Source organism: Rattus norvegicus, chromosome 19, assembly GCF_021556685.1.
Source record: "Rattus norvegicus strain SHRSP/BbbUtx chromosome 19, alternate assembly SHRSP_T2T, whole genome shotgun sequence".
Classification (NCBI taxonomy): domain Eukaryota; kingdom Metazoa; phylum Chordata; class Mammalia; order Rodentia; family Muridae; genus Rattus; species Rattus norvegicus.
In genome coordinates, this window is record NC_141552.1 from 9,236,113 (window position 1) to 9,261,708 (window position 25,596).

General features: G+C 46.9%; 1 protein-coding gene across 1 annotated transcript; it reads left to right on the forward strand.

Annotated features, from left to right (window-relative positions):
- On the forward strand, positions 1-25,522 carry Got2 (glutamic-oxaloacetic transaminase 2). The gene is given in 10 exon segments (NM_013177.2): positions 1-207; positions 10,929-11,085; positions 12,794-12,922; positions 14,044-14,103; positions 18,334-18,495; positions 18,675-18,779; positions 19,483-19,633; positions 20,878-21,043; positions 23,132-23,282; positions 24,496-25,522. Coding segments are annotated over 10 exon segments (1,293 nt in total). The 5' UTR covers positions 1-118; the 3' UTR covers positions 24,619-25,522.
- Positions 25,523-25,596: the final 74 nt, after the last annotated feature.

The following is a 25,596-nucleotide window of genomic DNA, read 5'->3' on the forward strand; positions in this document are numbered from 1 at the left end:
TCTAGCCACGCCCAGGGAAGTCACTGTCCTCACCTTTTAGGAGCCCGCGCCTCGGTTTCAGCGGACGCTTCCCCTGATCTCCGTTCTACCACCATCCACTGCCGTCTTACCACCCACCATGGCCCTCCTGCACTCCGGTCGCGTCCTCTCCGGGATGGCTGCTGCCTTTCACCCAGGCCTTGCAGCCGCAGCCTCTGCCAGAGCCAGGTGAGCGGAGGGATACGGAGATGCAGCGGGACCGCGGGCCTGCCCCTGCCCAGCCGAACTGTGGACCCTGGGAAACCTGCACCCTACCCCGCGATCGGACACGCGCGCGCACCCTCACCCTCCCGTGTCCCCAAGGGTTGCCTGTCCCGGGTCTGAGAGTCCAGTGTCTGCGCCTCACGGTGACCCCAGGACCCCTCATCCCTTTCCTGCATCGCTGGACAGAGAGCCAGCGCAGTTCCGGGGGATGGGAATTGTGACTCTCGACTGCACCCAGACCCCCAATAATAGCGGGTGATGGGGGTCCAAGATGCGGACTCAGCACAGTGGGGTGCGGGGCGAGGGGTGAGCACGTGGGCGGTGGCGCTGGGCCATCCTCTCGCCGATTGGCTACGGTGCCGGAGCTGCCTGTCGCTGATTGGCTGTAGTGCTGGGGGGCGCGAGTGCCCTTGACCAGCTGCCCTGCGGGGCGGCGGGTCCACCTGTCCCGGTCCAGAGGGCTAAATCTGGCGGTGCTGTGTAGAAGCCGACCGCGGCAACGTACGTGGCCGAGGGAAATGTGACCACATGGAGGGAGGTTCTCGCGACTCCCAGATCCGGCTTGCATCCGTGACCTTGGCGTGGTGCATCCTTCCCTCAGTGTCACCACACTAGTGCCTGATGATACCCCTCCCCTGGCGGATCAGTCTGGCCTTTGGATGGGAAAGGGTTGAAGTGTAATGCGCTTTCTTTGTTTTAAACCCTTGGGAGATTCGGCTGACTGGAAGCCATCGATCTTTCTTTGCATCTCAGTCAGCTCTTTCGTCCCTTAAATATTTCGTAACCCAGTGTCTCCGAGCCAGGCACTGGACCAGTTGCTGCTGGTGATGCAGCTGTGAGCAAGACAAGAGGACTGACTGGCCTTTTTTTTTTTTAATTTTAAAAAAAGACAAATGAGTCATCTTAAACGGAGGTGTACTGAGAAGAAAGTTCCAGGCCTATACGGGAACTAGTAACTCCTAATTCTTCTTCCGTGAGCCCCAGGAGAGCAGATTTGAGACAGTCTCCTGGAGTACTGCAGACACCTCCCCAGAGCACACGCTAACAGGAGCGAAGCCTACTTAACTTGTTATGGTTGCCTTCTTTTCTTTGAATGTGTTCAAGCAGTCTTCAGGCTAATAGAACAGTCTGTCCTTCCCAGAGTCCGCTTTTGGCTCCGTGCCAATGGGTGCCCTTTTAAGCCTGCCCACCTGAAGTGGAGAATGGGGGTTGGGGGGAGTTATGTATGCTGCAGTTTGGAGAACGAAAAAAAGGGCTACTTCTATGAGCAGAAGAAAAATCAGTTTTCCCGTTATTTTAACCCCGAACTATCCCTTGTTTTTAACGTATATACCTGAGAGACGTGACCTTTACTTAAACTACTTGGTGAGAGGGTGTGACTGCTTAGTGATTTCAGTCTGAGAGCCTGACTCTCGTCCCTTTTCTGTCATTTCCCTGTCAGATTTGAAGGGAGAGCAGAGACCTTGGCAACTTTGTCCTGAGTTGTATCTAAACACTTGCTTCAGTGCCAGGGTTACTATGTAGTCCTGACTAGCCTGAAACTTATACTATGTACACCAGGCCTGCCTGGGACCTGCTGTAGTCATCTTACGTGTACCTTCCTGGTGTTACTACAACCAGCTTCCTTTTCCCTTCCCCCACCCGGGATAGAACCCAGGGCCACGGTGCATACCAGGAAAGCACTGTGCCAGAGATATATGTCTGGCCCGTGAAGTGCCTTTCACTTTGTATATTTTTATTTTAAGCCCGCGTTGTTTTTTTTGTTGTTGTTGTTGTTTGTTTGTTTGTTTGGTTGGTTGGTTGGTTGGTTGGTTTTTTTTTTTTTTTTGAACAAATGCAGCGTTTTAAATGTTTTTTTTTTCATTTTTTAGATCAAAATCTACAAATCGTGCTGCAAAATATATATCAAAAACAAAATGTTGGGGGGGGGGATTAGACAGGGGAATTGCCTTTGAGTTCAGGGCCGTTCTCCTGAGCCAACCTGTGCTAGAGTAGAGACTGTAAATAAGTAAGAAACGTTCCAGAAGCTGCTTCAGCCTCTGGGAAACACAAAGCGTTTGAAAGGCTTATCTCAATACTTTGTACCTGGCAGCTTTTGGTTGAGTGGTCACCGTTTGTTGCTCAATGTTTGTGGCCCTGCACCTCTGTCCAAAGGGCAGTGGTAGGAATAATTTTGTAGGCCACAGGTTATCAGTTTACCCCCTGGGAGCACTCTGGTTTTCATCTAATGCCATTTCTTCACAGATAGCAGAGCTCTCCCATGTCTGTAATCTTTAAGCTTTAAGGCGAGGGATAACAGGGGACAGAGAACATGAAATTTGACCAGTCATGGCTGATCCAAGGACTACTGCCCCTATGCTTAACCTGCTCGAAATTCGGTGTTCTGAAATTGTTCGGGGCATTCGTTTTACTAGGAATGCAAGAATATTCGTGGCTGAGGCTTCTAGAGAGTTTATCTGCTACGTATTTTATGTGAGTGTTGTTCATACTATTGAACAAGGATGATACCTCCTGTCCTTTCAGGAGGCAGTTCTGCCATTGTTTAAGGGCCTTTTTTTAAAAATGAAAGTTGCCGTCTGGATGTTTGAATGTCCTTGACAGCCAAAGTATTCATTTCACTCTACGCTTCATGACAGTGATGTCGATAGGCAGGTGGCTGCATGGCTTCTGTCTGAACTGGGGGTGAGAAACCACCAAAGCCTATTTGAGTTGTTTCAAAGTCCGCGTTTCTCCCTCACAGCCTACAGTAACCCCTAAAAAGAGGAAAGGGAAGACTTTTTTTTTTTTTTTTTGGTTTTGATTAGTTTGGTTTTGGTTTCAGTTTTGTTTTTGAGGCCAGGGTTTCTCTGTGTAACAGAGCACTGGTTGTCCCGGAACTCGCTTTGTAGACTAGTCTGGCCTCAGAGATCCGCCTGTCTCTGCCTCCTGTGTAACTGGGATTGAAAGTGGGCTCCACCACTACCTAGCTAGGGAATCATTTTTTATTCCTTGCCTAGGGCTAAGAATGGGAAAAGATGAGGTCTCTTTTACTGAGAATGTAAAGTAATAACAGTAATTTTAAAGCCAGAAAGATAGGCGTTTGCCCATACGTTCCTGTAGCCATATGCTGTCTGATGGCACTACTTACTGGTCTCGCAGGGCTCTACACCAGTGGCTGAATGGTGACAAGTGAAACTGTAGTAATTAATGACTTAGAAACTAATGCAAGTTAACATCAGAAACTCTGTGCCTGGCCCCTCTGAGCATGTTTTCATTCTTAATACTGACCCTCTGAGGTAGACAACAGTTACGCCACATTTAACAGATGAGGATTCCTGAGATTGGGAGTCACCTCTCCTGCCTCTACTCACGCGGTTCATACGTGGGTAAGCTACTTAATTAAATCCCTGCACTTTGCCCAGGGCAGGCTGGTAGAAGACAGATGCCATTGAAAGAAGTAAAATCCTGAGAAATCCCAAGTCAGAAATAAAACCTGCTCTTAAAGAACAGAATCAACAGCCCACCAAGCATGGGTTCTGTTGGGAGCCCCAAGAGATGGGGCGGAGCATTACTCGTGAGAGTGAGGCTGGCTGGGGAGCACTAGCTGGCTGCCCTTTCCACAGGGCATGGCTGGCTAGGAAAACCTAGTGAGTAATTCACGGTGCCCCGCTGAAGCATTTGGCAGAGACTACATGGGTGAAAGAACTTGAACATTTCACCTACGTCGCCTGGAGCCTGATTTCTATACCTTCCGGGTTCTACTGCAGCAGCACAAAGCTTCCACACCCTCCACCTTTACTCTTAACCCTGTGTCTCACGCATTTTTTCTGCCTACCCCTCTCATCCTTAGCATTCAGCTCACAGGGCCCCTTTTCCCTGAAGACCCCCTAACTTTTTCTCCTTCGAGCACTTCGAGTGTCTTTTGGGGGGGGGAGGTTCGCCAAAAACATACTCAGTTCCCTATCCCAAAGTCATCGCTGTGACTCACAGCCGGGCTGCACTGCTAATTGTCTCCCTACTGGTCACCCCACAGCTAGTCTCACAGGAAGTGGTTAATATTCTACTCTATAAAGCACATCAGCATGGCAAGTTTATAATCATCGCCTCAGGACACCTTAAAGCGGCTGTTCTTGAACTTTTTGCTGATTCTTGATGGGTTTCACATCACGCACCCCAATCCCACTCATCACCCTGTCTCTTCATATCTATCCTCTGCCCCTGCAACCTCCCCCACCACAAAAAAAAAAAAAAAAAAAAGTATGGAAGCTCTAGTGTATCAATCAGTGTGACTCCCACAGTGCACCCTTATGCTCACGAATCTTGCAAATGTTCATTGCAATGAGTCATTAGTCTGTTTCAAGACCTCTGGCTTCTGTTACACTGTCAATACCGGATCCTTACTGGAACTCCTCTTGTATATCCCGGGGGGGGGGGGGGGGTTGCCCTATGTCTTAGAGAACCTGCAGGAACAGGCCTTTCACACACTCCAGCAGTGAGCAGGCCAATCAAAGCCCTGGATCTGGGCCTGGGTGGTAGCTTGAGTCGTTCAGCCCAGCAGCTGGGCACCACAAGGGTGAACTTCCCAGCACTGACCCTTGGCTAGCTCAACCACTACCACTGCCTGCAAGGGAAGATGCCTAACAGTAGCAGAATTACAGTTACGAAGTAGCAGTGAAATAATCTTATGGTTGGGGGTCACCATGACATGAAGAATCATATTAAAGGATCACCAGCCCGTAGATCCCCCCACACCCCCCACTCACACCCACACACAACAACTTTGTTTATGTAATATGTAATATGAAACTATAAAAAGCTTCTTGCTTGTTTCTCCTAAGAAAAGCAGTAAAATTATCTTTTCCTCAGAGGCGTAGTCAAGCATGAAGTGAAAGCCCGCGGTTTGATACGTTCGTGTACCCATTCTGCCAAGAGGGTGCATTAATTACAAGGGAAGCTAATCTTTTCCAGGAAATTCCAAACGCTGTTTTAAACGGAAGCCTGAGAATTCTTCTTGCCTATATTTCATATCCAGTTTCAGGAAGGCCACATAATAAGGAGCCGGCAGGTGAAATTTGATCATGTGACAAATAAGTTCATGACTACCTGGGAAACATGGGTTACCTGTTCGTCAAAAAAGACAGTAAAATATTAACATTAAATGTGCAATGTAGTTGTCTTAGCTTTGGGGACTAGGGAAATGGTTCAGCAGTTAAGAGCACTTGTTGCTCTCGTAAAGAACTCTGGTTTGGTTTCCAGCCCCAAAATGGAGTTCACACCCACCTATAACTCTGGTTCCAGAGGATCTACTAGTTCCTTCTGACCTCTGCTAGCACCAGGCACGCACACGGTGCACATACATGCAGGCAAACACCTATACACAAAGCTAAGTCAGAAAATAATTCCTAGCCAGAAAATCTGGGTGAGGGGTTACCATTTAAAATCAGGGCCAAAACGGAGTTAGCATTAAGTTTAGGGAAATCTAGGAGAGCAACACAATACTGTCTGAGCTGACTGGGAAAGGTAAAAATGGTGTTTTATACGGTAGCAAGTAAAGCAGTCACTACACCAGGGAAACTAGGCCACCCAGATTGAACAAACTTCCAGACACGTTATAAATCAGAATTATAAGCCATACTTGCTTTCCATCCCGGACCTAAGCGAGTGTTAGGAAGGCCGCACCTGAGAACACACGGTCGACACTGACGAATGCACTCACCGTAGGAGACCTGGACACTTGCCATGAGGGAGACAGGAACTGCAGTACATAAGTAGATGCTGAGTTCTGCAAAGCTGTCTGCCAGGGCATATGAGGATCCTGTACATAGCTCTCTGCTTGTTCTGAAGAGGCAATGAGGGCTCACCCCTCTAGTTGCCCAGGCTCCCATTACCACTCTCAAAAGGAAGGCAGGAGAGAGGAAGATTGGAACAGGATGCGCCGTCTGAATCTGTCCTCACACTCCCTTTCATACATCTGATACTGTCATAGGCCGAGGTTTCAGGCAGACACCACCACACCTGGAAGGTCAAAACTATTTCCATAGCATTGTAAGGTGTTATTTATGGTCACGCAAGCGGTTTTCTACAATTCCCGTTTTCAGGTGAGTAATAGCTAACAGATTTCTCAGGTTTACTTCCCAACACAGTAAATATTAATAGCTAAACCCCACACAAGTGGAAGCTTTGTAAGGAGCTGTGACCAGGCACTCAACTATCCTACACCACCCACTGTGAGCTCTGGAACTGTGTTAATAGCCAGACACAGTAATCCCAGCGCTCAGGGGATCTGTGGGCAAGTGGCTTAACAGTTCCAGGCCAACCTTGGGCTACATAGAGGGAAGAAAGAGCACGTAGCCCTCGTGCCCAGTGGGCTTCTCCAGCCAGAGGCTGAAGCCACATCTGCACCTATGATCCCCAGTGCTCTAACAAATGCACCTCAGTAACTCCTGGTGCTGGTGGGAGTGAGAAATATGACCCGTTCAATTCTTCTAAGTCTAAACAAAATAAAATCCAGGGCTGGAGACATGGCTCGGTGGTTAAGAGCACTGTCTGCTCTTCCAGAGGTCCTGAGTTCAATTCCCAGCAACCACATGGTGGCTCACAACCATCTGTGATGGAATCCGGTGCCCTCTTCTGGTTCGTCTGAATTGACAGAGTATTCACGTACATAAATAAGTCTTTCAAAAAGAATAAAATCCAGACTGGGGTTATGGCTCAACAGTAGAACCCTTCACTAGCAAATAATTAAAAAATGAAATATATTAATGAGAATAGGAACAAATAATTGTTCTTGAAATTAAAGCTTTTCCAAATAATTCATCCCATTTAATATAAATTTGACTTGTGCTAATTTGCAATATTGTTTTTCTTTAAATTTGAGAATTGCATACACGGATACCCTGAAATTGCATCACTTCTGACCTTCCCTACCCCCACTCCCACTTCTTCCCATGACTTCACCACAGTTTTCCTTAAATGAACTTAGAAGCATTTTAGGAACTGGAGTTCCTGTAACTAAGTAAAAGTAATTTAGTTTTTACTCAGAACATCTGTCCCTTTCACCTGGGTTAAGTACTCCCCTAATACATGTTTTTCCTGCACATACACTGGTGCCGGGGAAGAATTGATTGCTGTAAGTACTGAGAACTATAGCAGAAGCCTGTTGTTTGAGGATTTTGTAATCCAGCCCGTCAGTTCTGTACAGAGGTAGAAAACATGTCAGTTAGGCACTTAGTCTTTCCACATTATTGACACACAGCGAGGGTGGGTTTTGTTATTTCAGCCGCAGAAATCCTAGCGTAAGCTCCAGTAGACAGAAGCACCTGAACTAGATTTAAAACCAAAGAGCTGGGCGTGTGGCTCAACTGGTAGAGTCACGCTTGTCTGCATGCATAAAGCCCTGGGTTTGAACCCCAGCCACGACACAAGCTAGACTAGTGTCGCACTTGTTCATTTGTTTTCTCTAGCTCTGTGTGTGTGTGTGTGTGTGTGTGTGTGTGTAGGGGGCAGGGAGAGACTTGTCAGCTCTTAATAGACTTCTGCCATTCTATAGAACTCTACAACATTCAGCATGAAAACATAAACTGTCATTGGTTGCTGCTGCTATCTTGTTGGCCACGGGCGAACTAAAAACAAAAACAAAAAAAAGAATATCAAGGAAAGCTAAGCATGGCTGTTGAACATTCTATTGCACCTTGGGATTTACCAAGAGCCGAGGCAAGACGACTACTCTGGCAGTACAGTCACCTGGCCCAGGTGACTTCAGTGGGTCAAGTCCTGGCTGTGCAGGCAGGCAGCACTGAGTCCAGATCACTAGCACCCCTAGACAGTGTCTAACTTTGGGGTGTTACAGGATATTTGATCATACCATAAACCCCAAGATTGCGTTGTTTACTGTAAAATCCTGCTTCTAGTTGTGTTGTGGCTTGGCCTTAGCACGCACCTTTAATTCCAAACAATGAAGATAAAATTAGTTCGTAGAAGAAAGCAGCCATGTTTGAAAGTGATGTCTAGTTGAGTGTGGCAAGGCGACGAATCAGAGGAAGATTTGACACAGCAGAGCAGAGAGAAAAGGGAGAGTTTTTCAGAGACAGGTTGAAGACAGAACAAACTAGACAGGGGAAGACAGAATGAGACAGAGAAGGAGAAGGAGCCAAAATATCAGAACAGATCGCCAGAGTTAGTTTGAGGCTAAGCATAGCAAAAAGTCTGAGAGGGCAGTTTGAATCATTCGGCTTGGAGAGGAGTTCTCGCCAGAACAGCTGAGTTAAGCAGCCTGCCAGAGTTCAGAAAGAGCTACAAAAGGTGACTTTATTCAGCAGTAAGTCTTGGGGGCTAGCTTCCACGACTAGGCCTAGGTTTATATGGAGGGAGTAAGCCTTTGAGATCACATCAGGCAAAAAGTTACTTTTATGAGGTGAGTGCTTCTGCCTGTGGAACCTGGAGTTCAGTGGCCAGGCCGTCTAGCCAATGGCAAGCTCTAGTTCTAGCAAGAAACCCTGACTCCAAAATAAGGTGAAATTGGACTGAAGAGATAGTCCAGGGTTAAAAGGGCTTTCTGCACAGTCATTGGTAGTTCTGATCCCGACACCGGCCGTCTTGCACACACCTGTAAGCATAGTTCTCAGGAGGGTGGAGGCCTGTTAGAGCTTGCCAACTTCGAGCTTAATGAAGAAAACATAAGGCATTTCTGGGTCACGGATATCCAAAGCACAGTTAAGAAGGATGCTGATTTAGGGAAGTGATAGGAACTGGTGCTCCTGTAGGGTTCTTGATACAGGCAGTTGGCTGGTTTGTAATACCAGGCATCACTATGACAATTTTGGAATTTAGGTTTCTTTTTTTTTTTTTTTAAGTATATAAAAAGGGGTTGGGGATTCAGTGGTAGAGCACTTGCCTAGCAAGCTCAAGGCCCTGGGTTCGGTCCCCAGTTCCGGAAAAAAAAGAAAAAAGGGAAAAAAAAGTATATAAAAACGTTTTCATTTTAATCCCAGGTGTGGCACATGGGGCTGCTTCAGGACTGTCCACAGTAGCTATGATTTGCCTCGTGCTCTGGCAGAGGCATGGTTTTGTCAGCTGCAGATACTTTCTGCCGTTGTGTGATGTTTGGAATTCTGGAGACTTCTCAGAGGGTATATAAAGGCTAGGGCTCCAAGAGGTAGGTCGTTGGTTGCTATTGGTTAAGGTTTGCTAAGCAGTCATGCAAAAAGAAGAAACAAGAAACTAGATATCCTGACCACGAAGAACAAACTTGCCCCTAAGGAATGAGACACCCCCAAATCAGCAAGAAGTAGTCCAACAAGATAACTCGCCCCTTTCCAACCCTTGACTTTATTCAGCGATCTCTTTCCTTTCCTCTCTATCCTTTTTTTTTTTTTTTTTTTTTCTTATCTAGTGTTAGGGGGTGGAAGGGTAGAAGGAAAAGGGGTGGAGAAAAGTGGAAGACAAAAAGCCCTACACAAAGTAACAGTCACCAACCACAAGGCATGAATTTCCTCTCAGAGAAACAACTGCACGGCTGGGGATCGTTGCAAGATACACAGTATCAGTCTTGCATGCTTGGAGCCATCTTGCCCTGGCTGGTCATTGTTGTGGTTTGTCCGTTTTAAGGCTGAGTAGGACTACTGGTGGCTCCTCCCCCTTGGCTGCTTGCAGAGCATTTTCCAGAGGATACAATGAAAGCTTCACAGGAGACGGCTTCCAGATCAGTTTCGCCAAGTCTTTCGGCTGGCATGTGTTATTTCAGCTGGGGCGCCTTACCTTTTATAGTTCCGGGGAGAACGGCAATGGTCACATGAGTTTGGGAGTCTCTGAGGCTCCCCTGATCAACAACCCAAAGAAACGTTTCCTGTGCCTGGCATTCTGTTAGGTGGTCTAATGCACTTGGTGAACATGGTCATCCAAGTGGCATAGCATCATACAGTGTGTAAATGAAATGAAAAATGTTTCTCTGTGGCTTTTCAAACATTTTAGAGTTATTTACCACACACACACCCCTTATTAGCCCCCCTCTCCCTTTCTGCTTCCCAGTTAAATCCCCACCCTCATTTTTCCCATTTCCCACACTTTATAGCACCTGTGTCCTGTGCCCCTCCCTCTCACACCTTTGTCTCCTTGGTTCCTTTTATCTTCCTGATTTCTGTGATGACTCCAGGTTATATACTTGTATCTAAAGATTCTGAGGTAGGGAGAGAACATCTGACTCTGGGTCCAAGTTACCCCATTCATAACTTACTGGTTCTGTTCACTTACCTGAAAGTTTAATTTTTACTTTTCTTTATAGCTGGATAAAAAGTCACCACGTATATGAGTCACATCCATTAATAGCTGGAAAAAAAAAATGTTGGTTTTTGTTTTTTTTTTTTTTTTTTTTTTTTTTTTTTTTTTTTTTTTTTTTTCCGGAGCTGGGGATCGAACCCAGGGCCTTGCGCTTCCTAGGCAAGCGCTCTACCACTGAGCTAAATCCCCAACCCAAAAAAAATGTTTTAATCCTGTGGTCGCACCCTATCCTACCCAAAATCACCTGGGTGCTGTCTTTCTGCATCTTGTCATATCTGTGTAGAAGATGCTGATCTCCAGTCTTCTGAAGGCTTTCATGCTATTGGATAGCTGGTGCCTGTTCTGCAGCACACATGCGCCAAAATGGCAGAGACATACCTGGCTGTAGGAATCTAGCTCATGTGGCTGAGGTAAAATATTTCTCATTTCAGCTCCTGGTGGACCCATGTTGAAATGGGACCTCCAGATCCCATCCTGGGAGTGACCGAAGCCTTCAAGAGAGATACCAACAGCAAGAAGATGAACCTGGGAGTTGGTGCCTACCGGGACGATAACGGAAAGCCTTACGTGCTCCCCAGTGTTCGGAAGGTGAGCTTGGCACTTGTCTCCTGCTGGCGTAGGGTGTGGAATCTGAAGGGAGCCAAAAGGAGTGCTGGACTTGGAGACCCCCAGGTCCTAGCACCGGCTTTGTGAATCCCCTGGGTTTTTCTAGACCATGATCTTCCTTAGCTGTGAAAGTGGATCAGAGCTACAAGGCCTGCTAGATTGTAAGTCAGGCATGGTCCCTAATCCTGAGAAGGCACGAGAGGCTCTCTTAATGAGAGGAATGGCCAGCTGTGGGTGCAGCTACACTTATTTCCATTCCTCTCATCATGATTTCTGTGGCGAAATCCACAGACCCAGAGAGGCATGCCCTGTCCACCCTTCCTCAACTACAGGATAGCGTCTTTCATTCTCAGTTTTTGTTACATTTTCAAAAGTTACTGGAGGCTGGAGATATTGATGTGATAGTGTTTTCTGGCCTGCAAAAGGCCTGTGTTTGATGCCCAACATCACAAGAATTCTAAAAATGTATTCGGTGATTGATAAGCTATTATAGGCTGAGCCACAACCCTTACTGCCCATTGATAAGTCGTTGCTGCAGGCTGGACCACAGCCCTTACTGCCTACTCACTGATAAGCTATTGTTGTAGGCTGGACCACAACCAAGCATTATTGTCCATTATCTCCATAATTCACCACAACCCTGTAAGTTGGGAAGGGTGACAATCTTCCCCATTGTCACAGTGAAAGTTCCCGGACTGGCACGTACCCTGACATTCATTTCTTTTATACATTCAATGGGATTTTGTCATCTCACATGTACCTCACACATTGTTCATAAGTTCCGTTCTTACGCACTGCAAGAGAGCCCTCTTATGTTGAATGGTAAACAAGAAAGACTTACCTTTCCATATAAGAACCTTTAGCCAGGACGATGGCACATATGCCAGTAATTGTGCTGGACATGGTGGCACATTATCTTTAATCCCAGTTCTCAGGGGGCAAAGGAAGTCCAAGGTCTGCCTATTCCACTTAGCAGGTTCTAGGACAGCCTAGGCTACATAGAAAAACCCTGTCTCAAAACAAGTAAAAAAGAGAAATCTCAGCACTTGGGAGGCTGAAACAAGATGTTGGCGGGTCCAAGTCAGCCTGGATGTCTTAGCTACTTTTCAGGTGCTGTGGTAAAACAGAGCGACCAAGCAAGTCTTAGAGTGTTTAATTGAGCTACGACTTCAGAGTCCGTGACGGCAGAGTGACTCCATGGTGGAGAACACCGGAGAGCTCACATCTCCATCTGCAAGTAAGAGGCAGAGAGGCACACACACCTCCTCCAACAAGGCCACACCTCCTAACCCTTCCCGAACAGTTCCACCATCCGGGCTGGCTATTTAAACAAATGAGCCTGTGGGACATTCTCATCCAAACCACCTGACTAGATCATATAAGGAAACCTTACCTCAAAATAAATAGAATTTATTTCACAGAAATGATATTAAAATATAAAGCAGCAAAAAGTATTTCCGTTCTGTAAAACAAAATGTCAAATATTCCACTTATCCTTCTGAAACAGTAACTTCATATGGCTTGCCAAGTGCCCCGTCTCAGCTGAGCAGGAAGACCATGAGGGCCCTGGAGTTCATAGCCAGCCTAAATACCAGCGTTGCTTCTGACATTTACTTCCTAAACCATTTATTATCATCTTAGTAGGACAAAGTCAGAAGAAAAAAACTAAGACTTATGTTTTCTTGTCTAGGCAGAGGCCCAGATTGCTGGGAAAAATTTGGACAAAGAATACCTACCCATCGGGGGACTGGCTGATTTTTGTAAGGCTTCTGCAGAACTGGCCCTGGGCGAGAACAGCGAAGTGTTGAAAAGCGGCCGGGTAAGCCAGGAGGGCTCAAGCTTGGTACCTGCTGTGTTTACATACATGGTGATTTATGTGTGTGTAATGGCCGAGGTGGCCATGCTTACTAATTCCTGTCTGTAGACAGAAAGTCTAACTGTATTGGTTATCATGAACACTTGACAGAATCTGACTGAAAACTTTGGCCGAGCTTGCTGTTGGTGATGAGTTTCACCTTTTTTACGTCGCGTGTGCGTTAGAAATGCCTCTCTGGGCCTTGTTTTAGGCCTATAATTAGTCCCACAGTCATGTGTTCAGCTTGGACAGGAGAAGCAGCCACGAGTAGACCGTGAGGGCGGGGCTGGGATGACTGTCCTCTGCTGCTCTGTCACAGGACATGGGCAGAGAGGCCATGAGCCTAAAATACAGACACGCGCACTGACTGTGGTTTACTTTCTTTTGTAAGAAAAAGGGGAAATGTGACTTAATGGATATACTTTCAAATGTATTTCTCTGCCTAAGAGAGACATAAGACGTGTATTAATAGCTCACTGGTGGAATACTAGCCTCCCACGTGTAAAAGCCCTAGGTTCAGTCCTCCGCACCACACAGAATAAAAGCAAAGTATACTAACATTGTCCTAATATATGTGTTGACTAGCTGTTTAAACATGGTATTTCTAAAATAACGTTTGGATACAGTGACTATTTTAGTGTTTTTATATTTCTGTGTGTAGAAATCACTCCTTTATCGTATTGAGAAAGAATTTTTATATCCTAAAATTTTGTCTTACACAGACCGCATGCACACCATGTGTAGACCTCATGCCCCTATACACATGGCATACACATTACAAATAACGGAACAGGGGCAGGAAAGATGGCTCAGTGGTTTAGAGTACTTGTTGCTCTTCTAAAGAGCCTGGGTTTGATTCCCAGCACCCAGGAGGCAGCTCACGACCATCTGTAACTCCAGATTCCAGGTTCCAAAGGACCTGATGCCTCCTGACTTTCCAGGGCAAAGGGCATGAGAATGATGTACGAACAAACATGCAGACAAGATACTCACAAGTAACTATAACTACACACATAATCAACTATCTGAAAGAATGACCTTCTGAAGTGTAAGGGTAGCGAGACTGACTCTGTGTCTCCCTGCAGTTTGTAACTGTGCAGACCATTTCCGGGACTGGAGCCTTGAGGGTCGGAGCCAGCTTTCTGGTGAGTGGAACTCCTTCAAGAATTTCAGTAGAGGGCTGGAGAGATGGCTCAGCGGTTAAAAGCACTGACTGCTCTTCCAGAGGTCCTGAGTTCAAATCCCAGCAACCACACGGTGGCTCGGAATCATCTGTAATGAGATCTGATGCCCTCTTCTGGTGTGTCTGAAGACAGTGTACTTACATAAAACAAATAAATCATAAAAAAAAATTCAGTAGACGGTTAATAGGACTTCCTAGCCTGAGTGTGGCTACTCAGCCAGCACCAGGCTTCCTCGTTCCATGGAACTGGCAAGTTTCCTGTCTTCTGGTGAAGAAGGTGCCATGGGGAAATTATAAGGAGTAAAGTAATAATAAAGTCAGTGTGTTGAGCATATAGTAAGATTTGGGGGTGGGTGGGTGGGTTGGTTCTTGGTTTGGGGGTTTTTGTTTTGTCGTTTCAGAACAGAGTCTTACAGTCTATCCCTGCCTGTCCTGGAACTCAACTCTGTAGACCAGGCTGGCCTCAATCTCAGAGACCCACCCGCCCCTGCCCCCCAGCTGCTGGACTTAAAGGTGTGGGCCACTATTCACAGCATGTAGAATTAGCAGGGAGCATGTGTTTTAACTTACTCAATTCACGTCTTAGTCAGGGTTTCTGTTGCTACATCAAAAACACTGTGATCAAAAACTAAGTTGGGGGCTGGAGAGATGGCTCAGCGGTTAAGAGCACTGGCTGCTCTTCCAGAGGTCCTGAGTTCAATTCCCAGCAACCACATGGTGGCTCACAACCATCTGTGATCCCTCTTCTGGTGTATCTGAAGACAGCTAGTGTACTCACATACATAAAATAAATAAATCTTTTATTAAGAAAAACAAACAAACCAAGGGAGGAAAGGATTTGGCTTACACTCCCTCCACATCACTATTCATCGATGAAGGATCCTGGAGACAGGAGTTGGTGCAGAGGCCATGGAGGCATCCTGCTTACAGACTTGTTTCCTTGGCTTGCTCAGCCCACTTTCTTATAGAACCCGGGATCACCAGCCCAGGGATGTCTCCACCCACAATGGGCTGGGCTTTCCCCCATCACTAATTAAGAAAATGCCTTTCAGTGAGATCTTATGGAGGCATCTTCTCAGTTGAGATTCTCTTTCAGATAACGCTAGTTTGTCAGGTTCACATAAGATTAGCCAGCACAGCTAACCCCTTGTCAACTTGATACACCTGTCACCTTTAAGCCACAACTTTCTTTTCATATTCAACGCCAGGATCTCACGATGAAGACATAAGTTACTTTAAAAATCCCACAGGCTTAACAAATTCAGACACATTAAAATTTCAGTCTCTTTAAAAATATCCAATCCCCTCTATAATCCAAAATCTCTTTTAAAAACAGCTTTTCAGCTGTGGGCTCCTGTGAAAATCAAAATTAAAGACCTTCAAGAAGGAAGAACCGGAGTTGGAGAGGTGGCTCAGTGGTTAAGAGCACTGACTGCTCTTCCAGAGGTCCTGAGTTCAAATCCCAGCAACCACATGGTGGCTCACAACCATCTGTAATGAGATCTGATGCCCTCTTCTGGTGTGTCTGAAGACAGCTACAGTGTACTTATATACAATAAATAAATAAATCTTAAAAAAAAAAAAGAGGGAAGGACCAAGGTACAGTCATAATCTGAACCAAGAAAAGCCAAACTCCAACAGTATAAAGAACTCAATAGGGCTGGAGAGATGGCTCAGCCATTAAAGGCTAGGCTCACAACCAAAAATATAAAGAACTCAATGTCCAGTTATCTGGGATTTACTCATAGTCTGTGCTCCTCCAAGGGCTTGCGTCACTCCAGCTCTGCTCTCTGCAGCACACACAGCTGGTCTTCGAGGCTCTGGCACTCACTGCTGCTGCTGTTCTTGGCGGCCATTCCATGGCACTGACATCTCCAAAATGCTGGGGTTCTTTCCTGCAACTGGGCTGCACTCTCACCAGTAGCCTGTCTTACTTAGGGTTTCACTCTCTGAACAGACACCATGACCAAGGCAACTCTGACGAGAACAAAGTTCAAAGTCTCTGAGATTCATCCAATCACTTAACTGTAATTCCCAAAGCAAAACAGGAAAGCAGCTGGGCAAACTCCAAACTCTGCATCTCCATGGCTGCCGTCAAAGCAGACTTCAGATCTCCAACTCCTTTTTCATTCTTGTTGTAACAAACTTCTGTCTCCCTGTCAACAGCTTTCCTCAGTAGATAGACCACAGTTCTGGCATCTTGAACATCTTGGAGTCTCCAAGACAACTTCATTGTTACAGCTTCTTGTTCCAATGTCTGGGATCCACACATGATCTTATGGGCTCCCACAAAGGACTAGCCTCACTTCTTCAGCTCTGCCCTCTGTACCATTCTCGGCTCAGGTTGATCCACTCCACTGCTGCTGCTGTTCTTGGAGATCATCCTATGGATCATCCTATGGCATCTCCAATACGCTGGGCTCTTCTGCTGCAGCTAGGCTTCATCCATAACCTCTCACAGGCTCTCTTCACGCTGCCAAGCCTCTATTCCTTTGCACGACCCCTTCAGTCCTGGGCTGTCAACTGCAACTGAGGCTGCACCTTCACCAGTGACCTTCCACGGCCTCTCACAGTGCCCAGCCTCAGGTGCTCTCCATGCCTTCAAAACCAGTACCACCTGGGTGACGCTCACACATTACCAAGTACAGCTACTGCACGAGGTACAACTTTGGCTGCCTCTGGAACACAGCTCCTTTGTCCTCTCAGAAAACACTTCCCAGAAGATTTTACCCCAGAGATGTTGATCTTTTCTTAATCGCCACTAATTTTTTGGCTCCAACTGACCGGCATCAGTTGTCCCAATAACGCTTTTTATTTGGACTCAAAAGCCAGAGCCACTTGGCCGAAGCTGCTGAGTTCTGCTGTTTGCTGGGGCTGGAACATGGCCCCCTCGTTCTATTACATTATCACCAGCTTCCTCTTTTCCAATTCCTTCACTGCTTAAACTAGGCTGTCCTGGATCTTGCTGTGTAGATTGACCTTGAACTCAGAGATCTGCAAGCCTCTCCTAGGGTTAAAAGTGTGTACCAGCATGCAAAATCTAAATTTAGCTGGGTAAGATCTTGACCCTTAATTTGTTATCTCCTTGAACACAAGATTTAGCTCCATTTCAATTCCTGGTGCCCCTTTAGTACTCGAACCATATATTTTCTTTTTCCTTTCTTAGACCTGTTCAAAATGTTCTTCAAGAGACTTAACCAGAATGCAAATCTCTGCTGGGCGTTTCTGAGACTTCCTTTGTCAGTGCAATTAATCTGAGTCTCTTTACCTTAGCCTCAGACAGACTCTTCAGATAAGGGGGAAAGGTAGCCACATTCTTCATCAAAATACCACCAAAGCAGTCTCCAGGCCATATATTGAAATTCTCCACTGAAACCTCTTGGGCCAGGTCCGCACAATTCAAATTACTCCCAGCAACAAAGTCTTCCACATTCCTACTAGGATAGTCCATTAAGCCCCATTTAAAGCATTCCGCTGCTCTCCAAACCCAAAGTCCCGAAATCCACATTCTTCCGAACAAAAGTATGGTCAGGCCTATCACAGCAATACCCCAGCCCCTGGTACCAACTTCAGTCTCAATGTTTTATTGCTGTGAACAGACACCATGACCAAGGCAACTCTCATAAAAACAACATTTAATTGGGGCCGGCTCACAGGTTCAGAGGTTCAGTCCATTATCATCATGGTGGGAGCATGGGGGCATCCAGGCAGGCCTGGCACAGGAGGAGCTGAGAGTTCTACATCTTCCTCTGAAGCAGCCTTCATTCTAGCAGAAGACTGGCTTCCAGGCAGCTAGGATGAGGGTCTTAAAGCCCACACCCACAGTGATATGCCCATTCCAACAAGGCCACACAGACTCCAACAGGATCACACTTCCAGTAGTGCCACTCCCTAGGCCAAGCATATGCAAACCATCATAACCCACAAGATCCCACATTAAAGCATAATAAACAACATAAATAACTTTAAGTGCGTGTAAGGTGACATAAGACTAGCTAGCAGATTCCCCTGTAAGGAACTTTCAGTTGGCGGGGCCTGCACAGGTGTTTTACCTCATAGCCAGAATAACTCTCTGAGTCTGGCTTCCACCCAGGCCATCTTGCTACAGCCCATAGGGAAAAACATCTCGGGAAAACATTAGCATTTTGTTCTCTTTCTTCATTTCCTCACTCCCTTTTATTCCGTCTTCTAGCAAAGATTTTTTAAGTTCAGCCGAGATGTCTTTCTGCCCAAACCATCCTGGGGAAACCACACGCCCATCTTCAGGGATGCCGGCATGCAGCTGCAAGGTTATCGATACTATGACCCCAAGACTTGCGGCTTTGACTTCTCTGGAGCCTTAGAAGACATATCAGTAAGTGTGGCTTCCCAGGCCAGACGTTCGGTGTCTCCCAGCTGGTTTCATTATCTGACTTAGAGGAGGCCGGTTAGCTCCTAGATTCTTGTTCTCACTTCTCAGTTAACAGCGACCTGTAGGGTGTCGGCTGTTTCCTTTGAAGCTTCACAGCAAAAATCTCCATTGTTTCTCCTTAGAAAATCCCAGAGCAGAGTGTTCTCCTTCTGCACGCCTGCGCTCACAACCCCACGGGCGTGGACCCGCGTCCAGAGCAGTGGAAGGAAATGGCGGCGGTGGTGAAGGTGAGGAGGATTAAATCAGTCACTGCTTGCTTAACCCTAAACCTGCCCCCCAACCCCACACATGGATAACTGCCAGGAAGGGTTCTGAAATTGACAATATGGGAATAGTTTGAAAATCGTTTTCATCCTTCAGCCTGGATGTAGTGAATTCTGATAAAAATGTCGAGAACGTGTCTTTGGCCCAGCAGCGGTTGTAGCCTAGGAGGCCAGCTGGTGGCTCCTGTTTGTTCTCGTCAGTGGCTACATGGTAGTCCTGTGAGGCCCATCTCTGTGCCCCCTCCTTTGCTCGGCCCTTCGCCCAGCATTGCCTTTGCTTTGAGAGGAGCTGGCTGTGACCAAAGACACTAATTCCCAGAGAGAATTCCTCTGCCCCCATTCTTACTGCTTCTGTCAAAACCCTCAGCTTCAAACAGAGTAAGACCCAGAAGCAGCCAACAGAGAGAGCTCCATAAGGTCATCTCGTGAGCCCCAGGATCAGAAAGACTGATGCTAGTCCTGCCCAAAAGTCATATCCCGCACCACCGCGGGCCTGAGGAGCCATAGCCGTAAAGTACGGTGATAAATTAACTCTGGCATCAGCCACGTGTGGAGAAGCTGCTGATGTGTTCGGGGAAGTCAGCACGCCTGGTGCTGACAGCACATACAGTAGCCCGGCATCTGCAGGTGGCCTGCCTCAAACGCTGGTCTTCTTGTTCCTTCCCAGAAAAAGAATCTCTTCGCATTCTTTGACATGGCCTACCAAGGCTTTGCCAGCGGCGATGGTGATAAGGACGCCTGGGCCGTGCGGCACTTCATCGAGCAGGGCATCAATGTCTGCCTCTGCCAATCCTATGCCAAGAACATGGGCCTGTACGGTAAGCCAGAGGGCCCAAAGTAAGGCGTGTTCTCAAACGAGAGCTTGGGGAGAATGCCACAAAGCAGAGAATCTGCAGGGACAATTCACATGCTTGTGTGCGCACATTTGCAGGTCGCCAACGCACAGTATTCCTAAGATGGGGAGAGTACTGTAGATTTTCTCAGGCATATATATCTTCAACATCCTGAAATTCCTGTAGTGAAAAAAAAAAAAGAAAGAAAGAGAAAAATTAGTTATTTCCGCATGCAAAGTAAGTGATACAGGAGCCAAGGAGTTAAATACAGTAAGAAGCCATCCTGGGCCAGCAATAAGGCTCAGTAGGTACAGTGCTCACCACCAAGTCTGATGACTGAAGTTCACCCCACATGGTTGAAGGAGAGATTGTCCTCTGACCTTCACATACACACAGGGGTGCACCACAGCAGCCCCAGAAAAAAATAATTAATAAATAAATAAATAGAAAAGGTAATGCCAAGCACAGTGGCACACACCTTTAATCCCAGCACTCTGGAGTCACATGCAGGGGAATGTCCGTGAACCAGCCTGGTTTACACAGTGAGTGCCAGGCCAGCCAGGGCCACACGACGACACCCTGAAATTATCAAAGAACTAATAAAAGAAAATTTTAAGTTGAACTATATTATCAGTCCAGAAAATTACAATTAAAAGTCACATACAAAGAAATCATAAAAATAAATAAAATTTTGAAAAGGGGCAGAGCCGTGTTTGTAATAGTGTGTGCCTTTAATCCCAGCACTTGGTAGGCAGAAGCAGGAGGATCTCTGAGTTCCGAGACAGCCTGGTCTACAGAGTGAGTTCCAGGACAGCCAGGGCTACACAGAGAAACCAGCTTTGTGGGGGGAAATTATTTTTAAAAGCCCCCGAATGCTTTCTGTTGTGGCTCAATTCAAATTCACCATTCTGACTGGTCAAACACTGTTTATTTCTTATATATTTGGTTGTGAGCCTAGCCTTTAACGGCTGTGCCATCTCTCCAGCCCACAGTTTATTTCTAATAAGGAACTGTTCGTCAGGTATGGTAGCTCACACCTGTGATGCAGTCTCTGGAGGCTGAGACAGGAGAACCACCTACCTCCATGCCAGTCTAGGCCACAGAGCGTTGATACTCTGTCTCAAAACAAACGGCTGTTGTGGTTCCTCTGACAGAAACAGATACCATGTAGCGAATGCCACCACCGTTCGTTTCAGCCTGCTAGAAGATCGTATCCTCTGCCTTTTCAGGTGAGCGTGTGGGAGCCTTCACTGTGGTCTGCAAAGATGCAGAAGAAGCCAAAAGGGTGGAGTCACAGCTGAAGATCCTGATCCGCCCCTTGTATTCCAACCCGCCTCTCAATGGAGCCCGGATCGCCGCAACCATCCTGACTTCTCCAGACTTGCGGAAGCAATGGTAATGATTGCTAGCTGTTCCGTGCCGCCTATAGTTCCGTATGTGGAAGAAGGGGATGGAAGAGAAGGGTGTGTGCATCTTGTTGGCACAAATAGGTTTAGGTATCCCCCACCTTAAAAGAATGGCAGGTTCTTTTATTCTGTCATCTCTGCATTTAGTAAATAAAACCTGCCTTCCCTGGAATTCAAGCTCAGTTGAAGTACCTGGCACAGGGAACTCCCTCCAAACGATATTTCTGTATCGTGATGCTGGAGGTGAGACCCAGGGTCGCATGCAGGTAGACCAGCACGCATTGTGCTATATCCCCAGCCCCTGTACTTTTCCTCGCTGACTAGCACTGAATCGACATTTCTGCATACTTACATTTTTTATTATCTATACTCAATCTCAATACCTATTTTCTCATATTAATCTGTTTTTTAATACCTTTTTGAAGCTTTATTTATTTTGGACTAGAGAGATGGCTCAGCAGTTAGGAGCACTTTCTGCCCTTGCAGAGGACCTAGGTTCGATTCCCAGCACCCATGCAGTGGTTCAAAACCATAACTCAAGCGCTTGCCTAGCAAGCGCAAGGCCCTGGGTTCGGTCCCCAGCTCCGAAAAAAAAAAGAATAGAAAAACAAAACAAAACAAAACAAAACAAAAACCATAACTCAGCCCCAGGAAGACCAACCTTGGCTACAAAGTGAGTTTGAGGCTTCCTGGACTACATGCAAAGCTGACCAAAAACAACACCAAGTAGTGTTCAGGGCATCAGAGGAGACGGCCTGTCAGGATGCACTTGATGGACTTTTGTGAGAAGTCAGAACTTGATTCTCTGGAGGGTGGCAGGGTTTTGCTAAGTGAGTGATGCATGTGAGATACACAGGTCACATGCTCAGTCCCTATAGGACCCAGCTCTTCAGACTGAATTAAGTTGGGTGGCTCTCGTCACCAGAAGGTAAAATCCTGATCTCACTCGGGCCAGGAGCCACCCTGCCCTGACCAGGATTAATGATGTCGCTGAGGTGACGCCAGCTGCTGGCCACTGTGTCTCTGCTTGCTTGCTTGTTTTCCTTCTTTTGAGATAACGTTTCACACTGTAACCCAAGCTGTTCTCAAAATGCAGAAATCTACCTGCCTTTGCTTCTTAAGTGCTGGGTGTAGCTGGTCTTTGCTACTTTGTGGGTTCTTTTTCCCACCCTCTATCCTCTCAGCCTCCCTCCCCTTTCACCTCCTATCACTGGATAGGAGAGAAAGAAGGATAGAGATAGAGAGAGAGATCCCTGAGTCTTAATTCCTTTCTTGTCTCTTCTTTGAGCGTGACTACTAACAGCCCTGCAACCAACCCCTCTGAGTGACTGATAACCACCCGCTCTGCCGATTGGGGCGCTAGGATTTATATACCCTCTGGAAAGTTCCCAGAATCCCAAATGTCACACAATCTCAGAAACTATCTGCAGCTGGCAGAACCACGCCTCTGCTAGAGGCAAATAAGTCATAGTCGGCCGCTGTGGTCAGTCCGAAGCAGCCACACATCCCCCACATTCAGGTTAAAATGAAAACATATTCTAATATTTCCGTGTTCTTTAATTTTTTTTATTTTTTTTTTTTTCCCCGGAGCTGGGGACCGAACCCAGGGCCTTGCGCTTCCTAGGCAAGCGCTCTACCACTGAGCTAAATCCCCAGCCCCTTGTGTTCCCATTTTCAAATGATACTTCCCTGTGTACTCCAGTACGAGTTAACGATGATAGTTAAACTCTCTGGGGCTGGAGAGGTGGCTCAGGTATTGAGAGCCTTGGCTGCTCTGCCAGAGGACCTGGGTTCAAACCCCAACCTCTCCATGGTGGCTCACAACCATCTATAACTCTAGGTCTAAGAAATGCAACGCTCTCCTCTGGCCTCCAAGAACACCAAGCACCGACTTACCCCCGCCAATCAAAGCACTTAAAGCTTAAAAACATCTTTCTCTTCCTCGACCAGCACTGACTATGTTGAGACTCGAGGACTAAGGCATTCAGGAGAAGAGCTCAAGTGGAAGAGTGCGGGCCTCTCACTTAGGTGTGGGGCTTGGCCAGGGCATGACATCCCCCCTCTGCCTTCCTACCAGGTTGCAGGAGGTGAAAGGCATGGCTGACCGCATCATCAGCATGAGGACCCAGTTGGTCTCCAACCTGAAGAAAGAGGGCTCGTCCCACAACTGGCAGCACATCACCGATCAGATCGGCATGTTCTGCTTCACCGGCCTAAAGCCTGAGCAGGTGAGCGCTCCCCGTTCTCCACAGCCGCCCCGCCCTTTGCAAACCAGGATTTGTCCTCGGTCACCTACTAACTCAAGTGTCCTTAATTTAGAGCCCTCTTAGGTAAAGGGGACATGAGGTAGTTCTGGGTGGTGATGGTTGGTTTTGTGGTGGGGCTGTGTTGAGAGGTAAGGTTTTAACATTGCCTCATCCTGGACTTGGGACTGCCTGGTTTCTAGCTCTGCCCTACCCCACCCCCATCTTTTTTTTTTTGGAGCTGGGGACCGAACCCAGGGCCTTGTGCTTGCTAGGCAAGCACTCTACCACTGAGCTAAATCCCCAACCCCCCACCCCCATCTTTGAGACAAGATTTTCCTACGTAGTGCACTAAAATGGGTGTGTGTGCATACCTTGGGGTGGGGGTCGGTTTTTGTTTGTTTTTTGATTTTGTTTTATTTTTTCAGTTTGGTGGTGACAGCAGTGGCTTGAGGTGGAAAAGAACTTCTATGGGTCTTTTGTCGTTGTTGTTGATGTTTTGGGTTTATTTGTTTGTTTGTTGTGGTGCTGGGGATCCAGCCCAGGACTTCACACATGGTGTATAATAGTTTGTTTGCTTGTGCTTATGATGTTCAAAGGAAGGGACAAAGAGCTGTTACCTAGCCAAATTCTGAGCCTGCTTAATATTGAGGGTATTTTTTCTCCTTACCTGTTTATGCTTAAAAATCATAGTCCTACTTTAAAGCTTTTTTTTTTTTTTTTTTTTTTTTTTTTTTTTTTTTTTTGAGCTGGGGACCGAACCCAGGGCCTTGCGCTTGCTAGGCAAGTGCTCTATCACTGAGCTAAATCCCCAACCCCAACTTTAAAGCTTTTATGTGTTTGTCTGGTTGTTTGTTTTTGAGACAGGGTCTCACAGTGTAACTCTGGCTATCCTAGAATTCACAATGTGGACCAAGATGGCCTCCAACTCAGAGATCCACCTGCCTCTGCCTCCCGAGTACTGGGGTTAAAGGCATGTGCCACTATGCCTGGCTCCTACTTTTTTAACATATTTTTCTGTCCCGTGTGGTCAGAGAGTCCGTTTCAGGATCAGTTTTCTCCGTCTACCATATAAGTTCTGGGAATAAACCCAGGTCATCGGGCATGGTAGCAAGCACCTTAGCCTGCTGAGCCATCTCGCAGCCCCATCATCCTGCTTTAAAATCGCTTTGGTTGCCTAGCTCTTTTCCTTCTGCAGGTGGAGCGGCTGACCAAGGAGTTCTCAGTCTACATGACAAAGGATGGTCGAATCTCTGTGGCCGGGGTCACCTCTGGCAATGTGGGCTACCTGGCCCACGCCATTCACCAGGTCACCAAGTAATCACCAGGTGCAAGGAAACAGAGATCACTTTCCCTTCAGCCTTTGCTCTCATGAGAGTCACGTGCAGGGTGAGGGAGGGTGGATGGTGTTGAGTAGATCCTGTTTTCAACCACGGTGCATAACTCCTGTCGATTGAACGCGTTCCTCGGAAAAGAGGTAGGGCAGAGGCTCCCACGGCTGATATCTGGAACTTCGTCGGCTCTAAACCAAACTCTCCCTCATCCTTTTGTCTCCAGCTTTTCTGAAAGTTTACACATGCAAAAAAATCACAGCACCAAAAACCTGTCAGCATGGCATAGGCACAGGTCAGAAGCTTTACCTGAAGCCTCTCATATTAGAGGCTGTAAGAGAAGAATAACTAGTTCTGTCATTAACAGTTGTCGAGTGTGTCCTCGTGGTGTGGAGCAACTGTGTCAGCAGACCACATTATGGAAATTATGCTTTACAAAAACCAACAGGGACAGTAGAAGATGTAATGTCTTGTCATGGCTGTTCTGTAGCCTGGAGTTTCATCCCATTCTACTGCTCGGTTGACCATCAACCTCATCCTTAGGAGTGATCTAAGAATAAAGAATGTAGTTTTTCTGTTCATGCCATAACCTTCTGTCTCAGCAAAGAGCCGGGGAGAGTGGGACCCTGCCCTTGATTTCAGAGTCCTCTTCAGTGATTGATTGGCTCCTACGGGGGTGGGGCCTCTGCCCAGCTGGACGTCCTCATTCATCCTGACTGCAGCCTGTCTTCACATGAGTCAGACATGCAGGGTAGGATCGGAAGGAGCTAGTCTGGGGTTTGTATGCTACCAGCCCGGCTCAGACTCAGCCCTTGGGAAAGATAACCACCATCTGCTCTAACCGTGTAGACGTACCTGGTTTTCTCTGTTACAATAAAATTACTACAGACCCAGCCACTGTCTGCTTTTCCACTTAATGGGAGGAAGGGGTAAGAGTGGACATATATTCCAAAAATCCGAAGTCACGT